At 51.2% G+C, this 25,279-nt stretch overlaps 1 protein-coding gene across 1 annotated transcript in view; it reads right to left on the bottom strand.

The window, feature by feature from the left end:
• The window catches only part of WWC3 (WWC family member 3), a 117,441-nt gene that overhangs the window by 22,650 nt on the left and 69,512 nt on the right, over window positions 1-25,279 (bottom strand). The window contains exons 6-11 of the mRNA XM_043570794.1: window positions 22,490-22,619; window positions 19,304-19,450; window positions 14,944-15,017; window positions 5,258-5,500; window positions 2,404-2,493; window positions 1,032-1,597 (exon numbers count right to left, since the gene is read on the bottom strand). Of these exons, the coding sequence (XP_043426729.1) occupies window positions 1,032-1,597; window positions 2,404-2,493; window positions 5,258-5,500; window positions 14,944-15,017; window positions 19,304-19,450; window positions 22,490-22,619 (1,250 nt within the window). The remainder of the gene's footprint in view (window positions 1-1,031; window positions 1,598-2,403; window positions 2,494-5,257; window positions 5,501-14,943; window positions 15,018-19,303; window positions 19,451-22,489; window positions 22,620-25,279) is intronic.

The following is a 25,279-nucleotide window of genomic DNA, read 5'->3' as shown; positions in this document are numbered from 1 at the left end:
CGCATCCCTGGCTTCTGGCCGCCAGATACCAGCAGCACCTCCCTACCACCACCTCAGCTGTGACAACCAAAAACATGTCTCCAACCACTGACAGGTACCTTCCAGGGTTCAAAAACTCCCCTGGTTGAGATCCAGTAAGCTATACAAACACCTAGCATTTGCTTAAGTGGAATGTCTAAAACCTTTCTGCCATGTAAAGAAAAGTTCGGGAACTTCAGGAATGAGACCTGGTTCTCGATCCTCTGTGAAACCCAAAGAAGTTAATCTTGCGGGAGGGTTGGCTCAAAGAGGCGCACGGGGTCAAGAGGAAGGCTGGAGCCCAGGCCCTGCTTCGGGCACAAGCCATCAGCTGGAATATTCTGTAGAACAGCAGTCCAGTTCCCCACACGGGCTACGAGCGGACGGGCCCTGGCGCCAAGCAGAAGCCGAATGAACTCGGACTAGACGGACCCAGTTCGTGCGCCTCGATTTGAAGACTACCAGAAAAATCGATTCGGTGGAAATGACTGATGCTGACTGGCACGTCTTTTGGAATGACACCAATTCTTTTCGATCCCACGTCTGATAAATTACATCTTTGAAAACCGTAAGGCCAAAGAAGAAGAGACGAAGTCAGAGGGACAAAGGAAGGGGGATCTGTGCTGGGCTACAACCCCACTGCTGCTCCTAGGCCGCACACGCCCCGGAGAACTCACGGAGGCCCCGGTACCTCTGTAGCAGCCTCTGAGTGTGGAAGGCTGTGGCTCTTCCCGTCCTTTCCAACAGGCAAGCGCATTCTGAGAACGAGCCAGACGCCCGGGAAAGGCGCCTTTGCCATTTGAACGATGTCTCCGGGACACAGACACGAGGCCCGGCTAGGAGAGCACACGGACGGCAGGTGCGCGCCTCCTGGCCCTACCAACGGTCTGGAATTGAGAGCTCGCTATGGAATCGGAGAGCCGGCGGGCTGGCTTCAGTGCCACCGCACGCGATCTCTTCCCTGATTCGGAAACCCTTCTCCCCCCCCCCCCCCAGGGCTCATCAATACTTACTTGCGCCCACGGGAGCGGCAGCCGCTTGGGGTCCTCGCTCGCGAGGTCCTTCCCCGTCCCCGGGGAAGCCGTGCGGCTGGAGGGACGCCGTGCCCTGCGAGTCTTCGTCCCCCAAAGCCGAGGCCTGAGCCCGCAGTCTGTCGAGCGCGCCCAGGCCGGGCACCTCGAGACTGTCCCCCAGCTGGGCCAGGGGCGAGTCGCGCGAGGCCGGGAGGAAGGGCGTGTCCAAGGGTGAGCTCGGGGGCGACAGAGAGGACAGGGAGGAGCGGGAGGACAGCGACGCCAAGGACTGCGGCGTGTCCAGGGAGCGCCTCTGCCTGTGGAAGCCCGAGGGGCCCGGGGGCTCGAAGAAGGGGGCGTCTCGTCCCAGGGAGTCGAAGGGGATGAGGTCGAAGCGCAGAAGCTGGCCGCACTCGGCGTCCGGCCTCTCGTACTGCGGGAGGCCGTAGATGTCCGTGAAGCTGACGGAGCTCAGGGAACCGCGGCTGGAGGCGAGCGAGCCCCGGCTGGAGGCCAGGGACCCGCGGCTGCTCCCCGAAGACACGGTCAGGGTGCTGGCAGACAGGCTGAAAGGACAGACACCCCGTGCTGTGACACAAGCAGCCTGCACACCCCGGCTGGAGCCCCACCGTTCTCCGCTGCGAAGCTGAGCGTCTGGTCTGTTCTAGAGGGAACGAAACCCTGCCCAAGGCTCCCGGGAACCAGAGCGGGTCTTTAGCCACTTGCGAGCATTTAGAAGGCGACTTCGTTAATATTCCCTTTGTTTCTTTCGAATATCAGCAGAGAGCAGCAGTTAGCATCAGAGACTCACGCCCGAGTCCCCGGTCCAGCTCAGACGCAGAGTAGCTGGGTCCGCTGGGTCAAGCTGTCTGCCCTCTCGGAACCCCCTACTTTCTCACTGGGGGCTGGGAAATCATTCCTGCTCCCTCGTGACATTTTTAGGAGTAACTGAGGAAATACTACATAGATAGCCCTTACATTATGCTTCACGATACGGTAAGTACTCGAAAGCAGAGGCTATTACTAAGCATCCAAAGCTTACTTTACAAATAGTCACATCATTAAAAAAAAACAACATAAAAATATCCATGCGCATATGGAGATGAATATACACGCTTCGGAAGCGGTGGGTTAAATTACAAAACCGACGGACGAATTTGACTTCAGACCCGTCATTCTGCAGCCAAGTCCGGTTCTCCTCATATTCCCTGAATCACACATTAGCAGCCTCTCTGAAAAATACAACGAAGCTGCTTTTCTACCCTGTGTTTACAACCGCTTCCGGTTCCAAGTTCTGGTACGAGAAAAACAAGCCAGAGGGAATGATGACGTTCACGGACGCGTCGTTCTAACGTGACAGTAAGTTACCCACCTTTTTAACTGGGACTGGAGATAGGACGCTAGGCGGGTAGCCTCTTCTAGCTGCATAAGCAGACAGTTTCTTTTTTCCTGAAGGAGAATCCTGTAGGTAAGAAAACGGTCCATTGGTGGATTTTTCAGAGACAGAGTGAGTGTATTTTCCCAACAAGAAATCCAACTGTGAATTCCCCGCGCTCCCAAAGATTTAGGTTTGAGAGACTAAATTCTAAAAAACCACCTCCAGGTCACAAACACCAGGATAACACAGACTGGTTTTGTCTTGCTTGAAAACGTACCCCCAGCACGCTGAGCAGTGCCTGATACACTGTAGGAGCCCAGCAGGTGCGTGGCCGGGTGGACGGACGGACAGGTGGATGGATGGGTGAGTGGGGGGGGGGGGGTGCATATGGATGGGGGGAAGGGGTGGGGGGGGTGAGTGGGGGATGGGGGTGGGCAGGCACAGAACAGACAGAAAGGATGAGGGGCTAGACTAGAAAATGGACTCAAACGCAGAACACGCAGTAATCTACTGGAAATTCTTAGAACAAACCCGGGTCCCTCATTTAAGGCCTCTCCAGGCAAAAATGCATACGATTCTAAAATCTACAGAATTAAAAGATTAGACACAAACAAAACAAAACAGCAACTGTCACAGGGTTGGAGACAATTTTTCTCCTCTTTCCACTTTTTCTACTTTATTATTATTCTGAGATGAACTTTTTCCACTACACTAAGCCCACTGCCTAGAATAGAGCCTGACACGTACAGGCACTTAACAGTCACCGAATGAATGTATGAATATGTTTGCCTCAGAACAAAACAGTCCTTGTTTACAAATCAAACGATGGCATTGTAGCATGGGACCAAGTAGGCACCCTTAAAACAGCTGCTCTGTCCTTCGACAGGGGAAAGGATTTATGTCGTCCCAATCCCCAGTGACACTCACGACCCCGGCGCCAAGTTCCTACCTGACAATGAGGACACGGAGGCCGAGACGGGCAAAGACTGGCCAAGCAGCGGGCACATCTCAGCCCTAAGACGCCAACGTCGGTCACTCTGGCCCAGCTCCACACCGGCTCTCTCTCACACCCCTCAGCCTATTCGCAGGGAGAGCCTCCTACCTCGGGGGCCCACACTTCCGGTTCCAGCACGCATCAAGTGGAGGGAGGCATGCGGAGAAACAGGCCTGCCTCCGCCAGGCCCACGCTTCACTGCTGCAGGCGCCCTCGAGGGGCACACGGCCGCAGAGAACGTGCCCGAAGTGTTCGGTGCGAAAGCGCTGCCGGCACAAGGGTGTGCCGTCCTCGCCCAGGGCCGTGTAGTGGCACCCGTGGACGGCTCTCTCCTGGGCTGGTCCCACAAGAGCCTCCCTCAGCCGGATGAGCTTGGCTGAGCCGGTCCCGGACCTAGGCATCGAGGGGAACGGTGGCTCCATGGGGCTCCGTGGATTTGTACCCTGGGACCACAGCACTCACGTGTGCCAGGGTTTCCACACGGCGAGGGCAAATATAGTCAGGGGTGCACGGATGTGGGGTGTGGAGAAGCAGGTGGCATTTGTGGGACCGGATCCACCCCCCTAAGAGAGAACCAACCCAGTGAGCGCCCAGGGCCCCCTAGCCAGAACACGCACAACAGAACACCAAGGGTAGAGAGGAAGGTAACGTTGAAGCCGAAGAGTCTGGAAGCACAAGGGCACGGATGAACACTTCAGTTCCATAGTCCCTTCTCAGACTCAAAATCAACTCCGTGTTTACTCTGAGTGAAGTGACAGGCCACGCTAGCATCTTAAGCTAACCAGAACACATCCCGCCTATTGCTAGGAGCTGGGCTCTCCGAACACCAGCACTGCCTGCCAACACTGACATCGGCCACTAATGTCACCACACAGACCTCAGCAAAAAACGATCGCTATCCGAGCATCGATAACCCCCAACACAGAGAACGGGCTAACGGGATGAACTGACAGTTCTAAGGGCCTCCGTACAGATGGAATCATTCAGCTGACTGCTGAATCCACGTCGGCAATGCTCACGTAGATGCAGCGTACGGTCCTCTTAACACGCTGAAGTTGAAGGTCCACTAGATCATCAGACAGGGTGGGCTCGCCAAAGCTCAGCTGATGCCCTCAGATACCCATCCGACAGCCCCGAAACGTGGAGGTCAGACCCAGCGTTTGGCACGGCCCGTGGTCACACGCGCCAGATGGAAACCAGGAGACCCCCACACACCCCAAAGCGCCGAGCACCGAGGACACGGGACGCTGTGCTGGCCTCACCAGCCAAGAGCCCAGGACAGACCGAGGAGAGGCACGTTGGGGCACGGACACACGTCAGGCTGCCGGCTTCCTGCCGCAGCAGAGAGAGCGGGCTTTCCTGGGGGCGAATCAAGGTCGCAGATGAAAGGAAGAGGTGGCTGGCCCCAACGCCCACAATGGAGGAACGCAGGCTTCCTCTCCGTGCCGGCGCCCGCCTCCCGCCCTCCCGCCGGCAAGCCCACACCCGTCCAGGCTGCCGTCCTGCGGACCGGAGGAAAGCACCCCCATACCGGGAAGGGGTGCGGTCTAAGCGGGCGGCTTCCCTCGCTCCATCCCCTTCTCCATCCCCTCCTGCTTCTGTCCAGGAGCCAGGAAGCTCGGAAGCCCTGGGCAGAGCCGGGACCTCCGACAGAAGGGAAGGCGCGCGCTCCCCGCGCCTTCTCCCTTCGCTCTACTTGGCGAGGAGACACGCCAGGCGGTAGACGCCTCGAGCGCCAACGGCAACCGGCACCGATCTCGAGTCACGTGCCAGCTCTCCGAGTCAGCTCTTCCGGCTGGTTCTGCACTAGCAGCCGGGTCCCCCCTGCCCCCGACCCCGGGGGGGCCGGCGCACCTTTCCGTGGCGCCCTGCACGGACGTGGCCCGCGCGCGCTGGATCTCCTCCTCCAGGCGCCTCCGCTCCTCCTCCAGCCGGGCCACGTCTTCCGCCGGCCTCCGCTGCTGAACGATGAGCTGCAGCTCCTGAAGCAGGGCCTCTTTCTCCTTGATGAGCTGCAGCCGGTCCCTGTCGGCCTCGGCCAAACCCGGCCAGGACTCGTTGTCAAGCTGGGCCAGCTGCTGCTGGATGGTCGACACCCTGCAAGAGACGGGCCCAGAAAAATCCACGAAGTCAAAATGTCACCTTCCCACATTCTCGGCACCATCACGCAGATTCTAGAAACTCACCCTGCTCAGTACATACTGAAGTTAGCGCACCAAGTGACAGAAATAAAGCATTTGGAAACGAGGAGTGATAAGAATGACGCGTAGGTCTTTTGCACAACGTCCCCGGGTCTAGACTGGGGACGGCAGTGAGCAAATCGTGCTTGTTGTAGAGAAATGACAGAAAGGCTGGCGTCCTCCACGTACCCGTGCACTGTGCTGTCTCAGGTGCACGGTTTCCCACATGGCACTGTCGCAGAGCAGGATGGAACCGGCTCCTTTCTCCCCATCCCCCGTCATCAGTAGCTAAACACTGCGCCGGGTACGTGAGACATGCTTCTGGCTTCCCGCCTCGTCTGCCGTGCCTGACCGCCAACGCCACGTAGACAAAGTGACAGGACAGCCACGCACCCCTCACACCGCTTCTGGACAGAAAACCCCCGAAGGCCAGTGATCTACCTCTCCTGGTTCTGTTTGCTCTCTCCAGCACCAGAGACCTTGACCGTAGGTGACATTCAAAATGCTTTGCAGAGAGCAGACACTCGGCAAGGGCTAAGCGCACGGAACTGGGAGCAGACATGACCGCAAATATCCGAGAGCGGGAGGGTCGGCCCTGGCAGGCGTGGGTGTTGGCATGAGGTAATCAGGGGGGTAGAGACTGGTCAGCCTCGCTAAATGCATCGGCATGACCACCCTCCGGGTGTAAGAACGCGGGCTCTATTGTCACCTTCCACGGGCCCAAACTTCCATGCGTTCGCTTGGCAGACCGCATCACCGTGTGTCCCAAGTCGCTGCTGAATGCAGACTGAACGGCAGAGATGCGGCCTGTATCTTCAGAGCAATCCTTTCATGGCCAGAGTAGACTGCTGTAGGCCCTTCAAGTTTAGGTGTGGCTAAATATGAGGCCTATCTGTTTTCAGGCAGAAGCGAGGGACGCCAGACTTGCCCCGAACCCGGCACCGCGAAGGACAGACAGACATTGGCACACGTGCCCAAAAACCCAAATCCAGAGACGTCCCTGAGGTCGCAGAGAGCGGTGAAGAAGGGGCAGCGGTGGGGGCACGTGGCCCTGTAGCCTCTAAGGCAGTGATTCTCAAAGTGGGGTCCCGGACCGGCAGCCTCAGCATCACCAGGAGTTTTGTGACAAACGGCAACCTCGGGTGCCACCCCAGACCCGTTGAAGGAGACACTCTGGGGATGGGGTCGGGGCGATCTGGACTTTAACAAGTCCCACTGGGACTTCTGATGCTCACCGGAGTTCGAAAAGCCTCTGACCCCAGGCGGCCCGGCCTTGTCCAGAGGATCCTAACTGGCCTTGGAGCTCTCAGGGGCTCACATCAGGCTCCGATGTGGTGATCCTCACTAAAATGGGAATGGCAGGAGTGCCCCTGAGGCCACCCTGTCCCATGCCCAGGGCACACACACTCATCAAAGCTGGCATCCGCCCGCTAGGTCCAGCCCTCGGAATCCTTCTCGACACCAAGCTCCCTGCAGACGCTGCCCATCCATCGACTGGTGTCGGTCCACGTGTCAAAGCCTGTCAGCCGGCCCTGCACTAAGTCAGGCTCCTCTGAGCTGGATGTGAGCGTGCGGGCTAGCCAGCCCGGCCAGAGGACTGGGTAAGACGCCTTCTTCGAGTACCAAGCCAATCCGAAAGCCAACGGTTTAAAAAAGGAGTGTACAAATTACAGTTTCAACGTGTGCATTTTACTCAAGTCCAATTCCCCAAGAAGGTAAAGAAAATAGTTGAATGTCAGTAGCTTTATTAGGCAAGTTCTTTTCCAACTTAAAACTAATTTCCTGAAAATGTGTTGGAAAATGGTGCCAAATCATGTCACTGAAAAATACTAATGACAGAGGCAGCTGAACAGGGTTAGGAATCCAACTGGGCCTTAGGCATCCATCTATGTCTAATTAGTGTAATTAAAATTTATGGCAGTCATATAACTGAAGCCCAAGGAAAATACACTGCGAGTAGGCCCATAAATAAGTTAGTGCCAAATCAGACATTATACCCAATGAAATTTCTGGAACGTTCTACCGTAGATCCAGACAAGTCCAAAGTAAGGAATAAATATGAAGGGGCCGAACAACAATGAGCAAATTCATCGTGTCCTCGTAAGTTCTCATGTAATTTACCTGACCAATCCACAGGAAAGCCTCTCTGAACCCTGCTAAAGTTGGCGGTATTACTTTGTAACGTGTACTAATTCTCATACATCCACTACAAGCGGACACAGTTTAAAAAGCACTGCCTCCGAGTCTCTGAGGTGCACACGAGAGGCGATCGTGATTCTGTCCAAGCCGGCCAGGCGCAGGTTAGCTATCATTCTACGTGGATTCAAGTTGCCGAGGGCGGCAGGGCGGTGGAAGAGCCAGTCCTAGCTAATCCTACTCTTTCCAGGCAGATCTCAAGTAATATCCACTCTCAGAAAAAAGAATGAGGGGAAGAAAAGAATCACAGGCGGGAAGAGAAGTAAAGCGCCAGCTTCGAAAGGGCTGTCCACCGAAGGCATAAAAGAAACAGCACGGCGGCCGAGGTGAAGCACGTTTCTGTGACTCGGCACAGCTCGCAAGAAAAATAAGCAAAGCCACGCGGCAAGGGGCAACGTCTGTAGAAGAAACCAAAGACAGACGGAAGTGGACTTCACGCCACCCGTCGGGAAAAGCTGCCTGGGCTGTGCCGAACACCAGGCAAGCATGTCTACGCTTGAGGATAGCGCTCTTTAAAATACATCTCACAATGACGCAAGTGATCGCCTGGTCATCTGAGAGCTAGCTATGAATCTAGAAGACTATTGACACGTATCGCAAAGCGCCATTTCTTGCCCTGTCTCCCTACTCCAGATGCAGGCACACGGGACCTGCTCTGGGCCGGGTTGAGAGCGTGGCACACGTGTCTTGTGTGTGTGTCCGCACTAGAAGCCCAAAGCTCTAGAAGGATTCCTTCACTCATTTCTGGTGCATTCACCGAGGGACAAGACGGCCTTGCCTTTGACACAGTACGCCTCGTCTACTGTGCCGTCCCGTGCTGCCAGCCTCGAAAGCAGCCATCCGCCAGGAGGCCCCGTAGTGTGGCAGGTTTACTGGAGGAGACTGACTTCACGCCTAAGACACAGCATCACTTCCGGTGCCCCTTCTTCCACATCCACGCCACACAACTGATCTGAAGGCTGGAACCCCACTCCTACGAGTACCATCATCCCAGTTCTGAGCACTCTGAGGAAAACAATCTCCAGAAAAGCTTTCTTTCCTGAAATACCATTTCGGTGAAATTAAATACATGAAAGCAAACCAAGGCCCTGAGGACGGTTTGCAAAAAAGAAACGTTCCCCAGGTCATTTTGAAGGGAGTCCGAGAGCCGCTTAAAATTGGGGACGGTTTATTTCCTGTAAGTCAACAGTATTCTGTACTGATTCTAATTTTTGATAGGTAATACATTTTATGGCTTACATATAATCTCTCACAAATGCCTTTAAAAGCTTCAGTGGCTCAGTTGGTTAAGCATCCGACTTCGGCTCAGGTCATGATCTCGTGGTTTGTGAGTTCGAGCCCTGCGTTGGGCTCTGTGCTGACAGCTCGGAGCCTGGAGCCTGCTTCGGATTCTGTGTCTCCTCTTTCTGCCCCTCCCATGCTCATGCTTTGTCTCTATCTCTCAATAATAATCGTTAAACAAATTTTTAAAAAAAGCTTTAAAACGTATGTCCCTGTGCTCATGATGGAGAAGAAATGAAGGCAAAGCCTCAACCAAACACTGAGCCTTCATATTTATTATGTAATCTCCAAATTCCATTCCCTGAACAGGTCTAAGGTAGACACAAGTAATATATGAATCTTTTGTCCCCCTCGCTGTTTTTGCCTGACCACCTGTTCTGTTACAGCCCAGGCACCATTAAACCATGAATGGAAAGGTGCGTTTATGCTGCAGAAACTACTTAGGCCCCCACAGTTCACAGAAGCCCTAAATAGTGTCTGCATTTTTCTGAAAAAAATAACGCACTTCTAATACAGCACAGTTCTGAGGTATATTTTACATACCCAGAACAATCCTTGGTTTTTTCCATTTATATATAAATTCTGCAGTCTACTATATAATTTTGCATGTTCCTAAAATATGGTTGCTTTCCGGAAGAGAAATGGAACCCCAGGCAAGCCAAGGTCCCATTTGACGCTTGAGACATGACAGACCCCCCAGTGCCACACTCTGGGACGTCGTGTTGGCTTGGAGCCTTGTGCCTTCAGATTTCAATCGCAGCTACAGATTTGACACTGCTTATGTTTTCTCTCCTCAGTTTTCTTTTTGTAAATATCCATGTACACGAAAAGCAAAAGTTCAAGAAAATCTCAGTTGAGATCTAGGTCAGATGGACGATAAAATCGCTTCAGCTGACTGAGCTAAGCATCAATAAACCGCTGTCCATTTGGCTCAGCTCTCTATTCTGTGTTGGAAATTCGAGCTGAATCTCGAATACGTGGTGTAGGAAGGGTCTACTAACACCCCCAAACCCTTCCCTGCCCTCGTGTCTTTTCCCCTTTGAGGGTACAGATCTTCAGAGCGCAACTCCTTTAAATGAGAAGCAGAGCATCTGTAGGCTTCTTTCTCTTGGCCTGAATGGGGAAGAAGGAGCCAGGCGTGGCAAGGATGCTTTCCCACGTCGCTCCTGGCTGTGATTCACTCACGCCCGAGCCCCGATACACAGTCACTGCAGAAACGAAGGAAAACTCCAAGCGACTGATCAAATTCGACTGGAATCCTAACACGACTTTGGTTTCTGACGACAGATGAACAGCAGGACCCGTCCTGGCAACAAACGCTAAGACACAAAAAACTGGATGGGTCCGATGTTTTGTTCCTATCTGGACTGCGAGTGTTTCTATGGAAACAGCTGCAGTTTGTGCACAGTTCTGGAAAGAGTGCTCTTAGGTTAAAAATAAGGAACTATCTGCGTCACTGGGACTGCTTCGAGACCCATTCCTCCAAATCGGCTTCGAAAAATTCTAAAATTTTCAACCAATAATGTGAAAGTATTCCTATCATAAGGTCTGCCTTGAGAATCCTAAGTGATGTTCCTGAAGGGAAACCCAGAAGCAGTTGTTTGGGTACATTTTCCATGACCCAGAGTTGAAAACACAAAACTAGTCACCATGATGGTGATCTGGTCGACAGAATTCTCTAGAAATCACACTACCACTTGGAATTAGGAGTTCCACTTCCACTAACTTCCTTTTAATCTGAATACATCCTGGGGCGCCTGGGTGGCTCAGTCGGTTGAGCGTCCAATTTCAGCTCAGGTCATCATGATCTCACGGTTTGTGAGTTTGAGCCCCGCATCAGGATCTGTGCTGACAGCTCAGAGCCTGGAGCCTGCTTCGGATTCTGTGTCTCCCTCTCTCTCTCTCTGCCCCTCCCCTGCTCACGCTCTGTCTCTCTCAAAAATAAACAAACATTAAAAAAATTTTTTTAAATAAATAAATAAAATAACCACTCTCAGGGCACCTGGGTAGTTCAGTCAGTTAAGCGGTTAAGCGGCTGACTGATTTCAGTTCAGGTCGTGATCTCACGGTTCTGTTCCTGGGATCGAGCCCTCGGGGCACTCTGTGAGATTCCTCTTGTTGTTGTAACAAAAGACCACAGATTCGGTGGCTCAAAATAGCACACGTTGTTATCTTCCAGTTCCAGAAGTCACAAGTCAAAACTGGGTGGGCAAGGCTGTGATCTTTCTGGAGGCTCTAGGGAAGAACCCATCCCACTGCCATTTCTAGGGGCCGCCCACAGGCCTCAGCTCGTGGCCCACGCCACTCTGATCTCTGCTTCCCTCCACGTCTCCTTCCCTGACTGTCCCTCTTCCAGGGACCCTAGTGATGACACTGAGCCCACTTGGATCATCCAGGACCATCCCCCCATCTCCAGGTCCTTAACTTAATCCCATCCACAGTTTCTTCTGCCATGGAAGGCAACACAGTCACAGGTTCTGTCTACAGGACACGGACATCTTGGGGAGGGGGGTGGTTCTGCTAACTCCAGGCACTAAGTCAGGAGTCTGCCTGGCAGGCTGGAGCCCCGGTTTGTCTGGGGAACACCGAGGGGTCGGCTCGGCTGGAGCAGGGCGGGGAGGGCGCGGGGAACGGGCTAATGCCCCGAGTTAGCGAAAACCTGCTCCTGTGGGCCCTCGCGACCCAAACACAGTAGGGATTCAGGAGCAAAACGAGCAGCCCGAGAGTAAGGCTTCTCAGCCAAGACACCACCGACAGTCTGGGCAACCTAAGTCTGTGCCATGGGGTCAGGCGGCATCTCTGGGCTCCGCCCGCTGGGTGCCGGCAGTGCCCGGTCTCTAGTCACGGAGACAAAACGCTCCCTGGGGAGCAAACATTGCCTCCTTCAATGCTTGAGACCCATGCGAGGCAGAGGAGTGACAGCATCTAACACGTTTTGAAAGGATCACTTGTCTGGAAAAAAAATTCCGACAGAGCAACTGAAATGACCAAAGGCTACACAAGAGTATGCTGAACCGCACCAGGAAACGCACCGTCCACACCAGGGAGAAGCGCATGGCAGCTGGGAGGACGTCTCCGCCCATCACTCTAGGAAAACTGACAAGGAATGAAGACGTTTCGTGATGCTAAGCGCACGTGAGAATCAGGGCTCTCAATCGCCATTCGCAGCAGTGCAAAAACTTTCAGCGTACGTGCCTTTAGACCCACACATCTCATTGCTGAGTCTCGGTCCACGGGAACCGTCATTCCTGCAAGGCTGGGGCCCACAAAAAGACGTGCAGTTTGTGGAAAGGGAAAACTGCAGCCATCGAAGACGTCTAGCCGCAGAGTGATGGCTATGCCTCCTAAGCTATGCATCACGTACCGTATTTAACTATGCTGGGCTTAATTGATTTCAACGTTTAGATAAAAGCCTGGAAGGTTTCACGTCAAACCATTAATGGTAGGAAGTGGGATTAGAGAAGGGAAAAACAGCTGGTCTCTATTTATGGATTGCGCCTGTGACAAAAACGATGTATTCATGTATTGTTTTTGTAATGAAAACAAAGAGGAAAATACAAGCGTGCGTGCACGTATGTAAGCATGCCTGTGGTATATGCGGACATCACGTACAAGCATACACGGGCATGTGTTTCTGGCTCTGGCGCGTGTACACATATGTTCACGCACACATGCACGCGCAGCCCCCGCAGGTACTGCCCGGTGGGGTGGGGGGAGGTCCTCACCCCCAGGCAGAGCCGCTGATAAACTCACAGATTTCTGTTAGCTGGGGAGGAGTTTATCTCCCAAATAGGTTAAAGACCATACGTGATCGCATCACATACACCACACAATTGTTTGGAAATGCCCCGAACAGGGCAGGTGCCGGGTAGAAAGAAGTACGATCTCCCATCCTCCCAGCGGCTTCTCTACCCACTGGAGCTCCTGGGGTCACCCACGCAGACCACGGGCGTGGCCCCGCTAAGACATCGCAGTCCTCCAGCACAGAGAAGGGTTTCTTGGCCTCGGCACTGGGGACACACGGCAGGGATCATGCTTTGTGTGGGTCCGGCCCGTGCGCTGTAGGATGATGGAGTGACAGGCCTGAGCCCCGCCGACTGGATGCCGATAGCAGGTCCCCCACAGTCGTGACAACCACAAATGCCTCAAGACAGGGCCAGAAGTCCCCCGCCCCCGAGCTGGGAACCCCTGTGCTAGAGGGAAGACAGGCAGCGCTCATGCAAGCCGGCCCAGGAGGTCCTCACGTCAATGGTGCCAGTGCAGCCCAGAAAGGCGTTCCCGAGAAGCCCTCACTGTCCCACAAAGGCTGAAGCACCCAGGGCAGGACTCCACCCCCCACCCCCATAGCTGCAGTGCGTTTCCTAACAAGGTTCTGGCAACCTTGAAAGATTACTTTCATTTAAAAGATATTGATGAAATGCAGTGTCCTCCCCTGCATATCTGCCTTAAATACTTGCCTTTTCGCCCAAATGTATTATCTCAACATTTAAAAGGTGACTCCCTGTGTACCGATGCTATCTCTAGAAAACAAAAAAAATCACTTGCTATGTTGAGAAAATGTCACAGCAAAGCACGTAACAATTAAGTGCCTAAGTGCAGCAACCTTCTATTTTCTGCATTTTAAAACAGCGCAGCAAATTCCAAGCACCCACACTGCGCAGTCCAGTAGAAACATGCAGGAATGAGCAGAGGAACATTCCACGGGGACAACAGCCCCTGACAGACGGCAGCGAGCTCAAGAGCAGGAACGCGCGGTAGATGGACAATACGGCCACGGAGCCCAGCAGCACGGCTGAACGGATCTGGCGGCAGTCCGTGTGGAAACATAAAGCCCACTGCACATGCGAGGGGGGAAGCCAGGGAGAGCCGGGTGTCAGAGCTCCGAGCAAACAGAAGGCCCGTGTCAGGCCCTCTAGCAGGGGAGTCATCTGATCTGCTTCGGTTGCGATTTTTACATTTTCTACAAAGGCAACCAAGTGCATTACCAGACATCAGGAATGATACAGTCGATCAAGCAGACCCAACTATTTCGCTTCCTTCTCCCCCACCCTCCAAGAAAACAGTTCGCATGTGACTCAAGAAACTTTTTGCAAAACGATATGCTTCGTAGCTTTCCGAGGCACAGATTTGGAAATGATTTGGTTTTAAGGCTCTTTTCAAAAGACACAAAAGAGAGAAAGTGTCTAAGAAGAGGACACAAAAGCCACGGCAGGGTCAGAATATAAAAAACGGGGTCCTGGGGACATGGGGAGGGGTATGACGTGCTAAAAACCCTGCCTGCCTGTGAGGATTGCACGCTGCCTCTCAATCCTGCCCCTGGCTACGGCTAGGACCGGGACAGGGGGACAGAAAGATGAATTTTGAAAATGTACAGACAGGGTCGAGTCTCAATTTTCAGAGGGCAGATGATTTACAGCAAAGGTCAACGAAAGTGGCTACGCTTCAGTTCTATCGAAATCCAAACAGACCGGGGGCCGCCAGCACGTGCTGACCTAGTCCTTATTAACCCGTCTCTTAAACCAAGACGCGTGGCTTTCTCCATTAACCTACGGAGTCGGAAAGGGCACATATAAAAGACAAGGCGATTGTGTTGAAGCCTTGGTGGGAAGGCAGGGAGGGCGGGAGCCAGGTGTCTCTGTCTTTTTTAAATCATGGCTTTATAACTGTTCACAAGAGTGACCGTTTCACATTTTTAAATGCATATGAAATTCTGTTGTGGGTATTAGGAAGCTTCCACAGAAAGGAAGATCTTTGATTTTATATTCTATCAGACGCTGCTTTCTGAGAAACAGTGGACGATCCCACACTGGAGTTCCACAAAACCTCTTTCCATGGGAGAAAGGAAGGAAGCAGAAGGCAAGATTGGAAAAAGGAGCTTCTTACCTCTTTCTGGCTTCCTCATACTGCCAATTAAGCCTGACTCGGTCTACAAGTCTTGTCTTATCATCAAAGACAAACTTTCCGGAACAGAAGGAAAAAAAAAAAGGGGGGGGGGAAACATATTAAAACATATTTTCAAAATAGAAAATTCATTTCAACTTTTAGCAACAGTGAAGAAGGATCTTATTTTGTCTTTAAATTTCCACTTTTCGGGACGCCTGGGGGGACTCAGTCGGTTAAGCGTCAGACTTCAGCTCAGGTCATGATCTCACAGTTTGTGAGTTTGAGCCCCACGTCGGGCTCTGTGCTGACAGTGCAGAGCCTGCTTGGGATTCTCCCTCCCTCTCTCTCTCTCTCTGCCCCTCCCCCACTCATGCTTGATCGCTCGCGCGCTCTCTCTCTCTCTCTCAAAAAAGAAAACAAATGTCCCCTTTTCAAGGGTCTGGAAGGAAACACACCAAATAATACTTAGCTGTCACCTCTGGTTGCTAGAAGCTGGGCGTGGGGCTGGGAAGCTCTGCTTTTCAAACACTGGTGGGTCTGTTTGTATTTTTTACCAGTGGAAGTGTATTCATCTATTGTATAATTCCTAACAACAAATTAAGTTTAAAAAACAAAATAGGGAATTCCTTAGTAAAAGTTGACACAAAGGCATAAACGTCCGTCCCACTTTGTACAGTACATTTTGTCATTCTTCAATAAATGCAGAGTGACGATGTTCTCCTGAGAAGTCACACGATCGGAAGACGACAGACTTAGCTGTGTTAGGCATGGGCTACAGGACTCCTTCTAGCGTCACATGGCATGTTAAAGAGCTCAAGGTCAAAAGCAAATAAAGCAAGGTCTGGAGAAGCCTGGATCGGGGCACATCACCTTAGGAGTTAGAATTGAAATGTGGTGCCCTGACATGATCATTAGTTGTTCTTATTTTCTTACCAATTACACCAAACAAAACAAATTCCTAAAACAAAACAAAAAAAGACCTGTATGGGAGGTAATCGTAGCTCACCTTGGTCACTTCTTTCATTCCTGGAAATCTATGACACCATCATTAAATCGATCCTCTCTGTAGATCTGACCTTAACTAGACCATGGCCTCCAAGTCATTTTTTTAAATAACGTCATGTCAGCAAATATTTGAAAATATTCTATCTGAATGATTAGTGATGAATTTATCGATACCAGTGTTGATACACATCAATAGGAATGTCTTTATCTTCATCGTCTTGAATGGCGAGATGGAAGAAATGCCTTATGAGGGGCTGAGCATTCTCCGATGAGATGTGTCAGAATTTTACACATTTTACAGCCTCCCCACGGTTTCCTCAACACACACACACACACACACACACACACACACACTCCTATGCTTTGACGTCACATCTCCAGGAGCCATCTACGCTGGAAACGAGCTACATGTCACCTCACCACCTTGTTTGTCGGAGACTCCTGCAGCTGACCCATCATCAAGACCAACAGATATTTCTTCAACCTGTTCTTGATGCTCCTGTAGATCTCTGAGCTCTGTTTTTGCACTCTTCTTTGAGAACAAAATGGACATCTTGGTCAAAAAAGGAAAAACCTACGGCCCAATGGATTCAGCAGGTTCCTGCTTCACAGTTCCTACGTAGCATGTACCCCAACCATCGAATCCCAGCATTAGGCCTGCAGCGTGTATACATCTGTGTTTGCAAAGTCCTGGGGTCAAAAAGCATAGCCAATTATGTCCACACCCATCCCACAAAACTGATGACCCAAAGTGATAACTAAGCCAAGTACGCAGACGTCTAAGATGGTGCCCAGTAGACTCCACCTCTTGGGATTTGCCCCATGTGTGAGCCCCTTGAGAGTGCTCTAGAGCCATGATTACCAATAGAATACAACAGAGACGATGAGAAGCCATTTCTGTGACCAGGTTACAGAAGACAGTGACTTCCATCTTGCTGGCAGACTCTCTCAGCTTGCACACTTTGATGAAGCAAGCTATGGTGCCAGAGAGGTCCATACGGCAAAGAAGCAAAACCCTCTGTCCCACGACCCGTGGGGAAGTGAATCCTGTCAACAATCACGTGAGCTTCAAAGTGGCCTCTTCCCCAGTCAAGTCCTTGGATGAGACTGCAGCCCTGGCTGACGCCTTGATTGCAGTTTCGTGAGAGCCGCTGAAGCAGAGGGCCCTCCCAGACTCCTGACCCACAGTAGAAGTCTGAGATAATCGAAGTGTGATGTTTTAAGATACTACATTTTGGAGTAATCTGTTAGGCAGTAATAGCCCACTAATCCAATTACGGCCTTTCAATATCCTTTTTTATAACGACATGATATAAACAGGGGTTTAGACATCAGAAACGTTGATTCAAACCCAGCCAGCCCTGGCTACATGACCTTAGCTGACTCGGCACCTGATCCCCTCGTCTATCAAAAGTATATGGAAACAACTAATAAGGTAACAGCCATGAAGCGGTCAGTCCAGGGCCAGCCCCAGTAAACTCACAAACGATAACAATTTACTCCGTGAGTTATTGCATGACCAGCCACTCCCCACCTGACATTTTTAGAAAGTCTTACCTAATCATTAAAGAACCTTTGTTTCTTCCAAACTAGTCGAATCTCTAAATTCTAATCCTAACCTATGATAACGGCAATTATTCATGGAATTCAATGAGTCCTGTACCTCTTTCTTTCCTGCACACCAAACCCTTTAGGCAAAAATAGCAGGCATTTCTGACTTACAGATTCTATTCTGTGTGTCTTTATATAGATGGTGACCCTATCCTTTAACACCAAAATTGCCTGGTCAAAAACGTCTACGCGGACTTTTGAAAGCAGGGAGGGGAAAATTGAAAATAGGGCTGTTCTGGGACGTCCAGGACAAAAAGAGTCATTATTTACCACAGTACTCTCAAAGAGATACTATTTGCCTAAATTTCAAAATATTAGTTAATTATTTAAAACCCAGAGTTTTTGTCAAGGGTCTTTTCCCCTTGTTTCCTTTTCTTTATGTAATTTTGGGGAGGGCATTCCACATTCCATTGATGTCTCATCTTTACTTAATAAGCTCTAAGAAAAAGAAGCCATCTTTTTTTTTTTCAATTTGTTTTCCATTTGTAATAAACTTCACTCAATAACATTACAACAGGAGTGTCTTTAAGCATTCACCACCCTGCTTCAGATGATGACTGCCAACTTTGTTTTTGTGGCTAACTCAAGGCTTCACTAATTGCCAAAAGGGGCCTTATGAAATTCTTCCAAGTCCCAAGCAAAATTAATTTTGATTCAATTCAATTTCCTGACATTCTTTTAGAAGAATAAGAAATAGCATCAAAGTATAACTCAAGGGTGCCACAGCCACAAAGCCTCGGAAAATCACTGGGCTAAGCCAACGATCGGTAAACTATGGCCCCCGCAGGCCAAATCCAATCCTGTTGTTAAAAATAAAGCTTTATTGGAACACAGCCCTGCCCATTTGTTCGCACACTGCCTATGGCTGCTTTTGCATTCTAACAACACAGTTGGATAGTTATGGCAAAGGTCTAAAATATTTACTATCTAGGGGTGCCTGGGTGGCTCAGTCGGGTAAGCGTCCGACTTTGGCTCAGGTCACGATCTTGTTCCCGAGTTCGAGCCCTGCATCGGGCTCTGTGCTGACAGCTTGGAGCCTAGAGCCTGCTTCAGGTTCTGTGTCTCCCTCTCTGTCTGCTCCTCCCTTGCTCACGCTCTCTCTCTCTCTCAAAAGTAAATAAACATTAAAAAAAATTTAATATTTACTATCTGGGCCTTTACAGAAAAAGTTAGCTGATCCCTGCTGTAAGATATCATATGTCTGTTAAAAACACACCTAAATTCAATTCTCAAAAGGATTCTGCCATTTTAAAGAATCCGAATCACGGGGCGCCTGGGTGGCTCAGTCGGTTGAGCGGCCGGCTTCGGCTCAGGTCATGATCTCACGGTCCGTGAGTTTGAGCCCCGCGTCGGGCTCTGTGCTGACAGCTCGGAGCCTGGAGCCTGTTTCAGATTCTGTGTCTCCCTCTCTCTCTGACCCTCCCCCGTTCATGCTCTGTCTCTCTCTGTCTCAAAAAATAAATAAACGTTAAAAAAAAAAATTAAAAAAAAAAAAGAATCCGAATCACAAGGAGAGAGGTAATAAGCAATTCGATTGCCTTCCAGGCCCCGGGACCTTCACAGCTGGATTTTTTTCCTCCAACACAATGGCACAAAAGCCAAAACATCTCTGAAGAGAAAGTGGCAGAGGAAAACAAACGAGTGACGAGTGACGGCACCGCGAAGGCGGCTCTTTCCTCTCCTGGCACATTCGGCCCTCCCCTCCACCCCAGCCCCCCCCCCCCCCGCCCGGTTCCTGGCATACCTCTCCAACGATGTCAGTCTGAGACCCAGCGTCGCAGAACTGTTGAGGTAAAGAATCGCCAAGCACACCTGGATTATGAGGGAACTCCGGCAGAGGGTCGGTGAGAGAAAAGCTATTCCTGAAGCCGTCAGTCAGCTTGGCCAGGCTCTGGAAGAGAAGGAAACGAGCCGCCTGAACAGAGGTGGTGACGCTTCCCTTCCCGCTGAGGGCCGCCCCTGGCGCCGGCCCACCCCACCCCTCCCCCACCAGGTGGAGAAGCCAAGTTTACCGCCACGTGCACCTTTAATACAATTCTTCGTCATTTACGTCCCCCTGTGACCGAGTCCCCCTGCCAGCATGTGGATAACGTAGACAACTGCCGGGGTACCACTGTTACTGTTTTTCTTCTTTAGGAAACACAGCGTGTTTCAACACACACACACACGCACACACGCACACACGCACACACGCACGGTACCTATGTGAGATGGTGGATGTGTTAACTAACTTTATCGTGGTAATCATTCCAGATTATATATGTATATCAAATCATTAGGTTGTATACCTTAAGTTTATATAATTTTGTCATCTGTACCTCAATAAAAGGGGGGAGCACTGCCATCCAAAACGTTCTATCAATAAATGAGTCTGAGATGAATGCCACCTTGAGATTTTGATAAACCACACAGAAGCAAAACCACTCCCGGATGATGTTTACGTATTTTCACAACCTGGTTTTTCAGGTGACTGTACATGACCAAGAGAGAGAATCCCGAGCAGGCTCCGCACGGTCCGATGCAGGGCTCGAACTCAGGAACCGTGAGATCATGCCCTGAGCCGAAACCAAGCATCGGACACTTAACCGACCGAGCCACCCAGGCGCCCTGAGTTGGACCTTTTAAGTGCAAGTCGAAATGAAATTTCGTAACCAAAGAAAATGCACGTTTTGGGTGCAAGTCAAAGAGCAATGAGATTTTCTACAAGTTTTTAGAAGACTTTTGAACGTTTTTATCTTCAGCAGACATTGCTGCGGACACCAGGACGCACAGGAGCAGTATAACACACGTAGCTGGTTCTGGCTCTAGACAAAGGCATCTTGGAATGGGCCGGTACCATTAAGCTCATAAAAGAAAGACAAAACAACTTCTTTGATTTTACTAGAGAGGACGTTCCCCATGCCTCTCCCAGGAGCATCTCAGAGAAGATGCGGGGGTCTGAAGCTTCTTCTAGAAATTCTATCTCCAGCCCCCACAGTGGGGAACCCACTCGAGGCAACTGGGCGGTTGCCCCCGCCCTGCACGCCTGGATCGGCCAGTGCGGAGCAGTTAGCGCAACCTCCAGGGGCAGAGCCTCCAAGCCCCCGTGGTGAAATGCCGCTTGGTTCACCCCTGGGGTTTAGGCTCACGTTATGATGGGTGACATCCATACAGCACCTTGTCCGACACCGCACTCAGAGGCCTCAGTAAATGGCAGTAGCTGTTCTTGCTACCAGTGCTCGGAGACAATCTAACCGTCGATCATTTACTTTCATGACCTGGAGAGGGCGTGTGAAAATACAGATGTGTGGGCCACACCTCCAGAGCCTTATCTAGTAGGCCCGGGGCAGGGCCCGGGAATGGGCAACTCAGTGACCACTGTGGGGACAAGTCTCTTGGATCCTTGACCTCAGGAGGCACTGCCATGGAAGGCAGCTATCTGTGCACCTGTCTCATTTGGCCTACGAGTCTGAGCTCTGCTTCACGTGCCCTTCTATGCCCTACATTCTACGGAATCTAGACCGGTGCCTACTGGGTACTCAGTGTGTGGAACACGAAATGAAAGCCGTAACAGAAACATCTGAAAGCACCCGAGCATCAAGCAAAAAGGCCAGCGCGCACCCATTTGCAAACACTCAAGCTTTTTCTAAAAATAACAACATCTGGGGTGCCTGGGTGGCGCAGTCGGTTAAGCGTCCGACTTCAGCCAGGTCACGATCTCGCGGTCCGTGAGTTCGAGCCCCGTGTCAAGCTCTGGGCTGATGGCTCGGAGCCTGGAGCCTGTTTCCGATTCTGTGTCTCCCTCTCTCTCTGCCCCTCACCCGTTCATGCTCTGTCTCTCTCTGTCCCCCAAAAAATAAATAAACGTTGAAAAAAAAATTTTAAAAATAACATCTACAGAAGCGCGAGGAACAAAAAGAACACGATACAATGCTCCACTGATGGCAGCCACGGAACCGAAATGTACGCACGCAGTAGGGTACTTCGCGGCCACGTCAGGGAATGAAGCGGCGCGTGGTGGACAGATGCCGAAAAAGAGACGGGGTGTTATCGTTAGGTGAGGAAGCCGGGGCAGGGGAGCAGCAGGCATAGTCCTAGCTCCCCGTGAGGATGGCTGAACACGCGTTCACACTCTCCCGCGGCTGCATAAACACTAGCCGGGTATACGGGAAGCTAATAAAAGTAGTTACAGGAGACAAGCGAATGAGGCAACAGCAAGACCTCTCATCATAGACTTTTTAAATTATTTTGATTATTGAACAATACGCATCACCCATTTTTGTGGCTTAAATCGTGTCCTCCAGAAAGTTACGTTCAAGTCCTAAGAATCGGGGAATGCGGGCTGCTTTGGAAATCGAGTCCTTGCGGACGGAATCCAGTTAAGGTGAGGTGATACAGAATTAGAGTGGGTTCTAACCCAATGATTGGCACTCTTCTAAGAGGAGACCATTTCGATGCGGGGACACAGGGAGGGCACCATGTGACGAGGAAGGCAGAGGCTGGAGCAATGCAGCTACAAGCTGAGGGATACCAAGGAATGCCAGAAGCTGGAAGAGGTGAGGAAGGATCCTCCCCTACCGCCTCAGAGATGGCAGGGCCCCGTCGGCACCCTGACCCTGGCCTTCTGGCCACCAGACCCTGGGAGAATAAATTTCTGTTGTTCTATGCCAGTGTGTGCTCCTTTGTCATGGCGGCCCCAGGAATAACTAATACCCGTATTTGAAAACATTTTAATATGCAGTATACATAAATATACACACGTAAAGAACGTATATACACATATATGTATGATATATATGCGTGTTTTTAAAAATATATGGATTGCATATATAATACATACGTAACATAATATATATGGTAAGTACATATTTTCCTAAAATTTTAAATAAAAGACAGACGCGTAGGCAGGCAGACGAACGGACATGGGATCTGAAGAGTGCCAGGCCCCTACCTGCATCAGGTCCCGCCTCTCCTTCTCGCCTGTGCAAATGGCTTTCTTGATGGTCCGGAGCTCACTCATTATGGCCTGTGCCTCATCCAGCTTGTAGTTGGTGTGAGTGCTTGACATCTTACGATCAATCCTGGTTAAAAAATAAAAATAAGAGATTATAACATTCCATTACACAACAACAACAACAACAACAACAACAACAACAACAACAACATAACTCAAAAGCTTTACAGAAAGGTGGGAAACGGTTAAAAGCGTTGTGGCAAAGAGAAATAGAGATCCCATAAAACCTTTCTTGCTTGTGGTAAACACGCAGAGATGAGCCTTGGCCGGTGGACGGTTTCCTTTGCTCCAGGAACATCCAATGCAGGTGAGGACCTTCGAATCAGGATTCCCATGACCTCTACTAATGATCAGGCAACAAACACTGGCTTAAGTAATATCCTGAGATGGTAAACTCCTCTCTGAGAGGGGGATTATGTCTTACTTGTTTATCCCCGGCATCTGGGTTAGCGGTCAAAACTGTCTATTAAATAAACATACGAATGACATCTGTGTGCAAGGAGAGCATATGGGAAACAGCAAAATGTTGTGAACTTTTAATAGCGATGCCTTCCATAAAATTGGAAACTCTGTCTCCACTACCTTCTTCCATCTCATTCTCGTTCTGATCTCCCTCTCTCTCTTTCTCCTTACTACTCACCTCCTCAGTTCTTTCTTTCAATCCAAACATCCATTCATCCATCCTTCCTTCCTTCCATCCATCCATCCAAACTCCCTCCCTCCCTCCTTCCCTCCCTTCCTTCCTTCCAGCCAGGCCGCCCCCAGGCACACAAGGCCTGCTTCCAGGTGGTGGAAACAGAGCGCTGACCGAGAGACTAGGCCTGGCTCTGGCCTCCACAAAGCAGGCCGCCTCCCGCATACAGCACGTCCTTTGTCTCCCTCCCTTACCTAAGTCTTGAGGCTTGGAAACCCACAGGGCTAAAGCAGTTGGAATACTCTGATCCAGAAAGGGGCACGAACTCCGCCGCTTGAAAGTAGTTAGCATGCCTTTCAGATTCCAGACCCACCATTACGCAGGTTCCGGTTCGACACCGTTCTTCCCCACGTTACCGGAAAATCTGGATCCTTAACGGCCAGCCCAAACTCGCCGGTTTTCCGCTCACGAAAGCATCCTGGCACACTGGTGAGGACCAGTGACGCTGCAGCACTACAGCGGGACCCTGGGCAAGCGGCTTGGCCTCTGCAAACCTCAGGTTCACGTTTCCCCCACTTAATGAGGAAAGGCCAGGCGTGTAATGTTGGCGGTGATTATTATTATCGTCAGGATAACACTGAATCTGTGTATTCATGGGAGAAAAAGTAAGTAATTCACCAACTCTGGTTCTTGAGGCCCGGAGTTGATCTGAGCTCTCACGACCCTTGGAATAAGAGAAGGACAAATACACCAAGGCAGGAAGCCATTCCCTCCCTTTGGAACCGGGCTTCAGGGCTCCACGGCCACTGCCGGCACCGCATCAGCTGCAAATCACGTATTTACGAAACCTGGCCCTGAGTTCTCTTTCACGGAGTCAACGCCACGGGCCCCCACCCATCCAGTGGTGACACGCTTCCATCCCAGCAGGGCCTGGCCACGCGTTTTCCCATTTCGGCTGTTCTCCAGAGAACCAAGGGTCTCCAATAGAGGCCGGAAAGAAGAGGCCGTCCATCTCCACAGCGCCACATCCGCCGAAGAAGTGGCCCGGTTTTTCTTGCAGGGAAAAGCTAGACTCGTTTACGTAACAGGGTCCCCTGGCACCCATCCTCTGATAAAAGGCTTTCCAATACATCTCATTTAATGTCACAGCCAACAACCCGCAGAGGCTCATGAAGTCGGTGGAAGGGTTCCATCGTTCTCAGACAAAACACCGAGGCCGGGCAAGTCTGACTTCCCTGTAACAGTCAATGCCCAGCGCCTCTGCTAACCAGGTCTCCTGCTCCAGAACGAAAAACGCAGCAAATAGATCCTCACCTGACGCCGACACCCCCGTGGAGACATGAACTCCGCTGCACTGAGCACAAGGTTTTCAAGTGCTTGAAAATCAAAGCTAACCACACAGCCACAGAAGTACAGACACACGCTCCCGGCGCTAAGGCTGTGACGTGAGACCCTACGCATGTCAGCTCCAGCTTTATACGTAAGTGTTGTGACTTCCTTACGGCTTTCAGTAGCAAGAACGCCTGCGCGTGGCCATCACATCAGTAAACCCAGGGGCTGAGCCAGCAGCCCGTCAAGGCACCAGGCCCCATGACGGAAACGGCTGCCACACACAGGAAAACAGGCCGCAATTCCCTCAGGAAGAGGGATCGGCAGCCCCGTAATTCATGCCGCCGGCGGACGCTGCACAGCACCTGGGAGAACGGAAGTTCAACTTCAAGGCCACGGACCTGCGCTCTGGCCTTGGCTATACCCAAGTGGCTCTGGGACCTCGAAGAGAATGCAGATTGGCCTAGAACAGCTGTCTCCGCTCTGTGCCAAGGGTGTCCGGCGCGGGGAGCAGGAGCGGCTACAGGGAGGGCCCGTCTAGGGCTCGAGGACCCTCACCCCTGCTTCAGCGAGCACCTCCCCTTTGCTCCGTCTCAGACATTCTGGTTGGTTCCACAGAAGATGTCATGTGCAGGAAAGGGAAAGGAAAAAGATTCCGCTGTTAAAAAAGCGCGAAAGCTATTAGGGAACATGATCTTGAAGTCCTGGTATTTCAGAGAGAATACTGTTATTTAAAAACAGTTATATACCATTATTGTATTGTG

The sequence above is a fragment of the Prionailurus bengalensis genome, chromosome X (genome assembly GCF_016509475.1).
Source record: "Prionailurus bengalensis isolate Pbe53 chromosome X, Fcat_Pben_1.1_paternal_pri, whole genome shotgun sequence".
Taxonomy (NCBI): domain Eukaryota; kingdom Metazoa; phylum Chordata; class Mammalia; order Carnivora; family Felidae; genus Prionailurus; species Prionailurus bengalensis.
This window is presented reverse-complemented; position numbering and strand designations above follow the sequence as displayed.